Source organism: Lepisma saccharinum, chromosome 2 (genome assembly GCF_977018435.1).
Source record: "Lepisma saccharinum chromosome 2, izLepSacc3.1, whole genome shotgun sequence".
Lineage (NCBI taxonomy): Eukaryota > Metazoa > Arthropoda > Insecta > Zygentoma > Lepismatidae > Lepisma > Lepisma saccharinum.
This window is the reverse complement of record NC_139230.1, coordinates 195,387,801-195,400,221: the sequence shown is the minus strand read 5'-3', so window position 1 is coordinate 195,400,221 and position 12,421 is coordinate 195,387,801. Positions and strand designations below refer to the sequence as shown.

The window sequence follows — 12,421 nt, the reverse complement described above, 5'->3', positions numbered from 1 at the left end:
GAAATAATACCAAATGCTACTTGAAACCACATGTAAAAGAGTTTTCCATGTTTTTACCTTATTTGGGAACATTTTGCACCATCTAGGAAAATGGCGAAGACCTGTGGGGAAATCGAATGTTCACTTACAGCCGACGGGAGCTGTAACTGGTAGTTACTTGGGATGGACGATATCGGAAATTTGATATCGCTACATATCAAGAAAATATCGTCACAGACTAAATTATATTTTTCTGTATCGTCAAATCGGTGATATATCGTCTCCACAATATATATTGCCAAAATATCGTGATGATATATCATCTAGTTGATATGGCCTGGTCAATATTATTTTCAATATCGTGATATATCGTCTTGATGATTTATCGCCAAACACCTGCGGGAGAAACATTTTACATCACCGAGTAAAGTGAGGCAGTTCTGACGGACATCGAGTGTGCATCTGCTGTCACTTGGAAGCCATAAATGGCATTTGTCGTTCGAGAAAAGTTTTGTTACCAAACGAAGTGGCGCAATTTGATCCGTCACTGTGGCTTTTACGTATTTTGGAAATCTGGATGTAAAGTTTCCTGTCCACACTGTACTTCCAATAGACTGTAATTATTGGTTGTATGACCAATCAGCATTGGGCATACATGCCCACACACAAATAACCACAGGCCAACCTAAGTACAAGGGCCATTAGGTTGGCATCCGGGAAAGCTTGTGAGAGCTATTTTCCCAGAAACTTATACCCCCCACCCCCAATTAGAATCATGGGTCATGTTTACCAACCAGTTGTCACTCATGGGAGGGGTAGAAATGCTTTATTTATAAAGAACCAACCATTGTTAGGCTAACAGTAGCCATTTTGGAGAACAAAAACCATGTGCTCCAAATCACATGTTTACTAAATCTTTTATTCTTTACTGAAAATCAGAGATAACACTCACCCATATGTAAAATAATGCCTAATTTATTAAAAGTAAACTCATTTGCAATTATCTGGCATAACTAAGCCAGAAAAGCTGAAAAAACACTTTTGTTTATGCTTTTTAAGCAATTGATAACTCTGCCATCTGGTGGGAGAAAGTGGCAATTCTCCCAAAGACAAGGAAAGATCTCAAAGGACTCCAGCTGGCCAATGAGAAGCCGTCAAGGCTGTGACATCACAGAGGAGACTTTCAGATGGCCTATTGTGTTCTGAGCTTGCTAGTCAAGCTCACTTGTATTACAGACCCACCTGAGAGCAGGTCACCTGGAAGTTGCTGGTAAAATCCAGTGTGTGAATGGCCACCTGTGCCAGCAACAAAGGTTACATGAAGGGAACAGGGATCTAAGGTCCTGTTACAGTAAACACAGGCCTAAGTGTGTGTGACCAAGTGGGATATTTTGTCCACAAGTGCATTTAAGGATCCCAGTGAAAATTCAGCAAAATAGCGAGTTTTGTGTCCCTCATCCCATGTGGAAATCCAGACCACATGGTCGGCAGAACTGACGCCATAGAAGCATCCATAGGATATCAGAGAATATCCAAGTTGTTCTTAGCCATCCATCCAAGAAAAGCCAGGAAAACTCATTTATCACTCCCCCAAAGCCTTTGTTACATCAAGGAAGCACATAATATTAAATTTTTAGTGTGGTGTACCCCAAAATTATCCATGTGTCGGGATGTGGCGATAAAGAGTGAAATAGTGTGTGTACGGCCCCAGGTATGATTGATATAGTGTGAAAACGGCTGATATGTAAGTACAAAATCTTTTGTATATCTTTTTTGTGTCTTGTACAGTGAAGTGCTCATGTTTGGTGGCAGCTATGCCACAAGCGGTGTTCTTTTCAATGAATAAATATGTCGTTTAAAGGTGTCTGACCTTCTATCATTTTAGTGAATCATAAGCCTATTAAGCCCTCCTCTAGTTACCGATTATTAAAGTTAGGCTAAAGTTCGTCTGTTGCTTAACAGATATCTCAGGGGATATCTGTTACTATACGGAACACCACACGTGGAATAGGGTCTGCGTGTGGCCGCGTAAAGCGTGGTTCTCTCTTGTTTTTGATATATTATATATTTAAAGTTAACCTTTTGTAAAACCAACTTTAAATCAACATAATATAAACAAGCACCAAAACCATCCCCTCTTAGTTGCTATTATTTCTCGCACCTTCCTTCTCCATTATTTGTGACCAGGACCAATTATAGACATTACAAGGCTGATATGACAACAACAACTCTGCAGGCATCTTTCCTGTAGCATGGCAAGGTGTAAACCTGGCTATTCTTATCGCACCTTCCACCGCTTCTCTGAAATTGAAACTTCTTCCCAGATGGCAATCTTCCAACCACCTCTTCCTCAGAGTGCTTTTAACGTTTTGTACCCACTTCTCAGCTAAACCATTACTGGGTAGATGATATGGTGGTGAATGAATAATTCGTATTCCTAAATTAGTGCAAAATTCTTGTATAAAAAAGGAAAGTTAAAAATTGTACTTACGTATGTCAGTATATTGTTCCTACTGTAGAACGACGTTTCAGAGATTGACTATCTCCTTCAGGTTCATTAAAAAAAAAAAAAAAAAAAAAAAAAAAACTAGGTACTTGGCATAGTACTGCGTCAAAAATGTAATATGAGGATTGTGGTTAAGGGTTGGTTTGGATACATTTAAAACATTATGTTTTTGCTATTAGAAGTACGTAAAAAGCATGTCGTTCCCTAAGAAAACTTGTACAATAGACCTATTCACAAGTAAAAAGTTAAAAATCTAAAAAACCTGCTTGAAAAAAATGCAACTTGCAGGTTTTTTAGATTTTTAACTTTTTACCTGTGAATAGGTCTATTGTACATGTTTTCTTAGGGAACGACATGCTTTTTACGTACTTCTAATAGCAAAAACATAATATTTTAAATGTATCCAAACCAACCCTTAACCACAATCCTCATATTACATTTTTGACGCAGTACTATGCCAAGTACCTAGTTTTTTTTTTTTTTTTATGAACCTGAAGAAGGAGATAGTCAATCTCTGAAACATCGTTCTATAGTAGGAACAATATACTCACATACGTAAGTACAATTTTTAACTTTCCTTTTTTATATTTTGGATTTGTGAGTAACACGCGACTAACCTACAAAATGGTATAAAATTCTTGTAGCTTCCTTCCCAAAAACGGTGGTCTATTATCACTTGTGATTGCACTAAGATTTCGAAACATTAATTAAGACATTTTATTGGTTTTTCGTTAGACGTAGACTTAACTTCCCAAACTTCTATCCATCGTGGGCATGAATCAACTAACAATAAACATGAGTGACCAGCGAAATGAAAGAAATTGAAATGAACTCCTTGAAATGGCTTATCTGTTTGTTTGCTCCCAAGGTACATATTTATTGTTCAGAGCACTGTTCTGAAGTGCTTGACACTGTTGACAGCTAATAACTTCTCTTTCCAAGTCAATATCGATTTCCGACCACCAATACATAGATCTGGCTAATTGTTGTAATTTCCACAAGCCTTGATGATTAGGGTGCAATTTTTTCAAGACTACATCATTTAATGATCTTGGAATAACTAACCTATTGCCCTATATCATGCATTCTTTTTCAATCACTATTTCATGTCTTCTTCGGAAAAAATGTGCAAATGGTGAAGCTTGTTGATCTTTGTTTAGCTTTACTGGCCATCCTTCAGTAAAACATAACTTTATCTGTTGCAAAAATAAGTCTTTTGCTGTTTCTTCCTGAATACTTTTCAACAAGATTGGTTCACATTCTAAGTGAAATATGTACTCATCTCCAGGTACATCATCTTCAGATACTTCCTTTAAGGGTAATCTTGATAATAGATCTGCTACTTCCACATGCTTAGTGTACTCAATTTTAAAATCATAGGTAGATAAAAGCAAAGATCATCTTTGACGTCTACTGTTATCCGTAGAAGGAATTTTAGCTTTCTACCCAAAAATATATTTCACAGGAAGAGAATCACTGGACATGGTAAATGGTCTTCCATACAAGTATTTGTGAAATTTCTTCATGCCATGTATAAGAGCTAAAGCTTCCCGCTCAAACTGACAATAGTTCTGAGCACCAGTTAATGTTGCTGAAGAACAATCTACCATGTGTAAATTACCTTTGTACATGTTACACAATTGACAACCTATTCCTACAGGACTTGCATCTGTAATTAGTACAACTTCTAAATTCGCATCGAAAGGAAAAGTAGCATCTGCTTTCTGCACCATTTCCTTTACTAACTCATATTCCTGTTGATGAATTTCAGTCCATTCCCACTTATGTCCTTTCTTTAGCAACTTCATGCAAATGAGGTATGCACATTGATAAGTTGGGTATATGCCTATGATAAAATGAAATACCTCCCAAGAATGACTTTAGTTGACTGACATTACAAGGTACAGCATATTTTAATATTTCTTCTAAGTTCTTTGCAGATGGTTTAATTCCTTCACCGGAAATGCAAAATCCTACATACTCAAATTCTGTAGCAGTAGAATTAGCCCAACAATATCTATGTTCTTACAGGTTCGCATAACCACTTTTTATAGATGCAAAATAATCTAACACGGTTACTTTTAGTAGTTTTTATTTTATTTTATCTGCGGCTTCTGTAAAGTGTAGAGTGACTAGTCATGTGCGGTTGTGTTATTGTATGTATATCTTAGTGTAGCTTCAAAAAGTTCTTGGAAACAAGAACGAAACGTCGCAGATAAAATAAATGAAAACCTCTAAAAATAACAGTGTTAGATTATTTTGCATCTAAAAGCAACAAGTTTTAAGTATTCCAGTAATAACATGAATGAATCTAGGAATATTTAATATATTTTTCAGTAACTTTTTATGATAAAACTTAATGTGTGTGCAGGTTGGAAATTTTCCATTGGGCTTGTCTAAAAATGCCCTCTTGTGTAATTCTCTTTGTTTAGCTTCGGCCCCACTGTTACAGAGCATGGGAAATGTTCTGCGCTGTGCCATGGTTTGGCATGGTACATGGCCTCAGAAAGGCACGTGGAATTTTCCACTTGGAGGTTCAGGGTGGCACGTTTCCAGCATCAGTGGGCGTTAAGCTTAATGTAGCATGGTTGTAATACAATACTTATGTTCCAACATTTATAACTAAACATTTTTATGGTTGATGAGGTAAACATGGTTTTAATTTCGTGTATACAAACTGCAACATGGAAATGTGGATCTTTACATACACAATAAACCATCCAAATTGCTACAATGTTCAAATATCAGTAATGACAGGTAATGCCAAGAGTATCAGCATAGCATCAAGTTCAACCCTAGTCGAAACATCAAATTTTGATCAGATAATATTAATTAGCTATGGATCAATATGAAATTTTGGAGCTACTGATAACCGATATTCTACTGATCAGATATAAAACTCCAAATGGCCCTTGAGGAACGTGAAAGATTCATTGATCTTACTAAATGTATGTTTCAAGGTGAGTGCAATGCAAACGAAGCTGTAGATTTAGACATTTACTTTTAAAAAAGGTAAAAGGAAGTAGTATGTTTCTATCCACAAAAGTTATGTTATTAATTAATTATACAAAATGACAGAGTAGTGCACTAAATTATAAGATATTTAAAGATATATTGATAAAATTGTCTGTAATTTTACTGATACGCCAATAGATAGCCGATACTGATAGATAGGGACATTGAATTTTCACGATGTGCGAAATCGCGAAATCTGAAAAAAAGATGCAATTTTGAACATGCTGCATGTAACTACACCCCCAATGATGAAATATGCATGAGTTTTATTTGCAAAGTAATGCGATATGTGTGCCTTTCCACGAAATGAATGCTTTTCTCGCGAAATAACCGTGAAATATCATCAAATTAAGTAGAATACACACACAACCCGGCAATCGAGGTTGTGCGCACAAACTATCTATTTGTAATGAAACATTTGCCTAAAGTTACCTACAACTTGCATCTGAAGAACGTTTTATCTTCGATCACATCAGGAAGATGCTGCAAATTGGGATTTCACATGCACATAATCTCAGTTCGAAACTTTGCTCCCTGTGAAGCTGCATTCCTTTCTTCCCCCGAATGTCTACTTCCAGTTTCATTGAACTTGCTAGCTGTAGCAGCGATAAGATTAGTCTGTTTCCCCACATCAAGGGAAACAATGGTGTCATTTGTGCTCCGTCATGAATGAATTTTGTTTATCATCATGTGATTTTCAACATGTGTTTGTGTATGTGCAGTAGTGATTATTTTATTTGTTGGACAGCAAGGATATCCTTTAAATACATACAATGAATAAATCACTTTAGATATGCAATTTAGAAATGAAGTGATTTTGTGTTGATGTTTTCTTTTTGGTTGGACAGCTAAGTACTTGTGTATGTGTACAGTATATAAAAATGAAGTAGTTTATCAATTTATAGCTCTTTTGTATGTTGTTTCCTCTCATAGTGAAAAAGTGCATGTCATTTTTTTTTCCACAGCTGGTATATACCACTGATGTAACATTTTATTTACCGCTCTCCTCAGTTTTCATTTACCATAAATTTGTCTCCCTACCGATAGAGTATGTATTAATCTGTCCTATCCCTAACATTAATGTAGTTCTCTCATTTGCACCTTCATCTTGCATTATTTTTATTAGGTCCTGGAGTTCCACTCACTCCACCCAAAGTAGGTCCCTGGGGCCAACCAGGGTCCCCTCGTCCTGATGGAAGCATTTCACCACCACCTCCGCCTGCTGGCACACCAATGATGAGCAGTGTTGCCAAAGTGGTTCAGCCAACAGCAACAGTATCCAGTGTTCCAGTTTGTGGTCCTAGTAAGTTTTACACACTTTTTAGGAGTAGTCAGACCCTGATTTTACGTTTTTCAGGGGCCCATTAATAAAAAAAACGTAAAAAGCGGGAAAGCATAAGGGAGGAGTGAAACTCGAGTGTCTGTAAGAAATGACTACACAATCGACTTTTTAGGGGGTATATTGTATCAAAGATTATTTAACAGTATGATAATGAATTTCTAAGGACAAGAGCAAGACATGCTGTGAAAGTCAATGACGGATTAACGGGACCCACTTTCGAGGGTAGGGACGGTAGATGACTGCTTCTAACTGCCGCCTATTAGGTTCGGTTTATGCATCTGATCGTGTTAGATCTCACTTTACTCTGTAAACTGGTAATTACTTGCTATTTTTAGAAGTCCCGGGTAATTTGAGGGGGGGTGATCATTTATAGCTGGATGCCAAGCATCTTTATATACTGTAATCAAAGTGTCCTGAAGACTTGCAAAATGGTTCAGATTCCACTTTGAGCTGCATATGTATTCAGTCCCGATCAGCCCAACAGCATGAAGTGAACAAAACAAGCTTGGTCAAACTTGTGCATTTTTAGATGTCGCAATAAATTATCAGTGACGTGTGCAGGATTTTCGAAAGGGGGAAGGGGGTTATGTGTACTTTTTATAGTAGTCAACCCTCACTTTGCAATCTTTTTTTTTTAAAAATACTGACCCCCCCCATCACCCCCTTTTGGCACACCACTGATTGTTGTTTACATCCATGTTAATTGACGATTTATTATTGGATTTAGTAGTCTTGCAGAGAGCAAACACCCCTTCCACCAATAGTTAACATTTTTCCTTTTTTTTTCTTTCTTATTTTATTTTGTCTTCTCGTCAACGTTTAATATTGCATGATTTGTTTTCAGCACGTGGATGGTTTAGATTCCCAAGGTGTTTATCAGAAGGCAGAAAAAAATATAGCTTTTCTTTTTCTAACTCCTCGCTTTGTGTCTGGTACTCATGTTTCCTAATCATCAAAACAAAACAACCTTGGGGGAGGAGATTCAAAACAATGCCATTTTTCTTCCCTTCAGATAGATCTATCTTCTACGTTGAAAATGCGACATATATTGTGAAATATAGAACTATTTCTCTTTGTGTGGTAAGTGTTTACCGTCTCCTTCATCATTTTATTTATCCACCCTTCTGGCACCTATTCTGATCCTATTCCTGCGTGTATGTATGTATATATATTTATACACACACACACACAAAAATGGCGTAGGAGACAGTAAACACTTATCACAATTGAAGAAAAGTTTGATATTTCGAGGTCATGACCTCATTTTCACAGTAGTTAGAAAGTATGGAGTACAAAAGCGTAGAGGCACAGAATACTGACGCCAGCGTCCGTCAGCACAGTGGTGCCAGAAACAAGTGATAGAAAAGATCCTTTCACCAGTGTTTACTGCGGGATGGATGGATGGATGGTGGGTGGGTGGGTGGATTGTGGTTGGGGTGGAATGGGAGAATACTTATTGGGTGGCTAGGTTGAGTCTGGGGGGTATGGTGGCGTGCATTCCTGAAATGTAGGTCCTTTTCCATCTCCTGTGGGTGGAGGTGTCAGTGTGCTGGGGTAATAGATGTAGCCATAATACACCTAACGTAAGATCAAGGTGAAAGCCCTATTATTAGGGGCATGCATATTTCGTTTTTGACGAAAAAACGAAATTTGAAAAAACACATTGTAGTGTTAATTTTTCATATTTTTGAAAGGTGTGAGATGCATTTTGTGACCATATTTTGTCACGAAATAATGCGAAATGAACTGCAAAAAGCGAAATTAACTCTTAAACACGAAATTCAGGGTTTATTCACCGACGCGACACCTTCTGGGGTCTGAATTATCCTGAGAGTTATGCAATTTCCGGAACATTGATTAATTCGTCTGTTAATATTGGAGAATCAAAATTGGACTCCTTTACACAGAAATAAACTCAATGCTATGATAACTACATAAATGTGCTATTAGAAGTGAAATGTTAATTCTGTGGAATAAGTGTAGTTTTTAAATCAAATTTAGGATTATATTCACAATTTTAAAACCAATGTGTCTTTTTATATACCACTTTTCATCCATTTTTTCACCGCTATAACACCGATATTTTATTTTATTTACCGCTTTTGAACCCGAAATTGATTGTTTTTGTACCGAAATTTTGCTTTTTTATTTACCAAAAATATGTGCCTCTACCTATTATTTAACACAGCCTTTTGCCGGGACCTGACTGGATGAACGTATTAAGTGGGAAAAAGTATAAAGCGGGAACGTAAAATTGGAATTTGACTGTAATTGAGCAATTTTTTTGAGCCTGCATAAATTTCTAAGCAGTCTTTTTAAATTTAATGCATTTTGCTCATGTTGCTGAATTGATATTTAATAATTCAAACCTCTTTTGACAATATACAGTGAAACCTCGATTTTAGGTTTTTCAGGGGACCAAGCTGAAAAAACTTAAAACTTGGGAAAATGTAAATTTTAGGAAAATTTGTAACATTTTGCTATGCTGGGACCATCAAGATTGAATGTATGATATGGGAAAATGAAAAATCTGCGATCATAAAATCAGGGTTCCACTGTATAATGAAAGAACTGCTGCCACTAGTATTAAAGCTTCTTCAACCAAAACATTTTGTGCTTTTCTTGCATTGAAATTACTCCATAGGTATCTTTGCATATTAGTGATATTTCAAATTTGATAACAATGAATGACAATTTCAGTGGAACTATGTGAAAGATTTACTTTACTGTAGAATATAATAATAATAATAATTGTTAGTTACAGCAGATAATTCATACTATTATAAACAGTTTGAATTGTAAATATTTAGCTTGGATTGACATGCACATAAAATTCAAATATGTGTATAACTACAGCACTTTCATTAATGCATATAGTGGAACCATAACTTTTTCAGAGGGTCAAGGTGATAAAACTTAAGATTGAATATATAATTCAGGTGAATGTAAAATTTGAAAACTTAAATTTGAGGTTCCATTGTACAGGGTTTCCACTGATTTGGAAAACATGTTGCTAAAATATAGGGCTGTGCCTATATCAATGCCAATCTGAAAGTATCAGTTGAATTTGTTTACTGATGCTAGCTGATACTTTGACATTTTGGTCTTTCGCAGGGTCTGCAAAAATGACGTGTCACACTTTCAAGAAGTCTAATTATCACTGAAATTATGCAGAATTTGTAGTGTCCATTTAACTTTGCACCAATATTGTATGAAAAACTTTCTTGTGATTATTATTATTATTATTATTTTATTTTGTTAATATTCTGGCATAATGCTCAATATTTTGAAGGAAACTTTCAGTGAATTGATGCTTATCTTTTGAATGGGATGCTCTCCCACTAATATTAATCAATATTGTGAACAACTTCTAATCATTACAATTTTCAAGCATCGGTATTGGTAAGCTATCGTCACAAGTATGGGCATCAGTTGAGTGATATCAACTCAGCCCTAATTCTCAAGTTAAAAGAAATACTTAATAATATGGTGTTCTCAACCTCATCTCAGGGTCATTTTCATTTGGAAAAGGACAGAAGAGATTGATGTTGACCCTGATATGGGTTCGATAACTTGGTTTTAAAGTACCTGCTTCAAGGTGTCAAGCATAAGTTAAAGTAAAGTAAAACATAAGAAATGGTATCCAAATTTATTTTAAGTTTCCCAGAAAAACCTGAAAAAGTCAGGGAATTTAAATCTTTGCAAATTTTTCTCAAAATTATTGGGAATCCTAGTGTATTTTAAATGTTCATCATTTTATCCAGTCCCTGTAGCTTGACATTTTGTGATATAGTGCTAACAGGAGAACTATTAACATAAGTGGTGAAATATCAACATCCTTTATCAGTCATCTTAACTTGGACTGACAGACATTGTAAGTTTGTAATGCACTGTAATCTTAAAAACAGAAGCAGCTTAATTATTTTCCTTGACTGTGACTTTAGACTATAGAGATTCTTAAAACTATTTTTCTTTGTAGCTACTGGAATTGCTAGATCGGTATCTCCAGGACAGGGTCTGAGAAATATAGCATATGCTCCAGCCACTGCTCAGGACGCTCGTACTGGAACTTCAGGTCGTGGAGAAACATCATCGTGGTCAGCAACTTCACAACCTTCAGAACAGCCTAGTCCTCAGGTGAGGTTTAGAAATGATCATATTCATAGATTTCTTAAATTCTTATATTTCTCTGAGAAAGCATGCAAGATTTATATATTTATAAAAGAGCCTAGAAATTTTAAAGATCATATGTATGGTTTAGGAACAATTCATTATTGCAACCTGGGTTCAATATGCAGTGGAGGCACATGGCACAGTGGTTCAGATCCCACTTTAAACTGTAGGTCCAGTCCCGAGTAGCTTTTATGTGCGTAAAGTGGACTCGAAACAATAATTCATTACTGCAACCATCTGGAAATAAATGTTAAAGAAAACTAAAGAATTGTGTGATATAACATTGACATCTGCCTGAAAAACATATCCAGACTTTTTTGATTAGTACAATATGCTGCAGAAATGTTGAAGGAATATTTTTTGACCTATCTCATTCATTTCAAGGAGGAACAACCAGTGGAAACTGGAGTATTACTATCAAACAATAATTAAATAAAAATATACAGGGTGGCTCAATAAGTCCCTTAACACCCCCGATACAAGGCTACTGCAGCGCTCCATGTGGAAATGATCACGACCAATCATTGCCAGGCCAAGGGGGAACCACATTGACACCACCCATCTTGATGTCCGCCATCTTGAATTCAACTTAAGAATTTTAAATGGGAAGGGGGTGATATGATATATCAAATCTGGCTAGAATTTCACGAGAAATGCAATGGTGAAGATGTTTTCGACGTATCTTCAACCAGCAAAAAGTTATGAGTGAATTCTTGTACCAATTTGCTCCCTTTCGAGGTGTCAGAAATTAACATTGAAATGTCTTTAGCGCTTTAGTAACGCATCGAGGTCAAAGTGACGTCTAGGGAGAGAAGTTTGCATGCCATTCTACATGATTTTAATCGGATACATCCTCGAAGAGCTGCGAATTATGAATGTTGTCTAGAACAATTACAGCTACTTCCGTTGAATGAAAAGTCCTCCACAGTGACAATGCTAATGTTTATCTTCATGGTGAAGTTAATAAACAGAATATGCGACACTTGTCATCTCATAACTAACGTTGGACAGAAACTGTCTCATAACGTTCGCATAGTGTTCTGGTGTTCCGCCTTACCGAAAAAGAAACTGTAAAAAGTACCTTCTTCCGTAAGCAAGGATGGAAAATCCTGTTCATTTAACAAAACCACGTAGTCCTAAGCATTTAAAGTTCCGTCGATGGAAAATGGACTAACCAATCGTGTTCCACACAGCATGCCACACCATTAACTTACCAGCACTAACCATTCGGCTGTGATCTATCCAAAATAGGTTTTCAGATAAAAAGAGTCTAATGTTCTGTTCATGGACTTCATTTTAAAATTAAAATGTAGCCTCGTCACTGTGAAGGACTTTTCATTCAATGGAAGCGTGACACTTTTAATTGTTCGAGGCAACTATTCGTAATGTGCAGCACTTCGAGGATG

The 12,421-nt window shown here is 36.3% G+C and overlaps 1 protein-coding gene across 1 annotated transcript in view; it reads left to right on the top strand.

Annotated features, from left to right (window-relative positions):
* The window catches only part of LOC145984242 (uncharacterized), a 100,312-nt gene that overhangs the window by 37,082 nt on the left and 50,809 nt on the right, over positions 1–12,421 (top strand). Inside the window, exons 8-9 of the mRNA XM_083117828.1 lie at positions 6,627–6,803; positions 10,822–10,979. Coding sequence (XP_082973954.1) covers positions 6,627–6,803; positions 10,822–10,979 — 335 coding nt within the window. The remainder of the gene's footprint in view (positions 1–6,626; positions 6,804–10,821; positions 10,980–12,421) is intronic.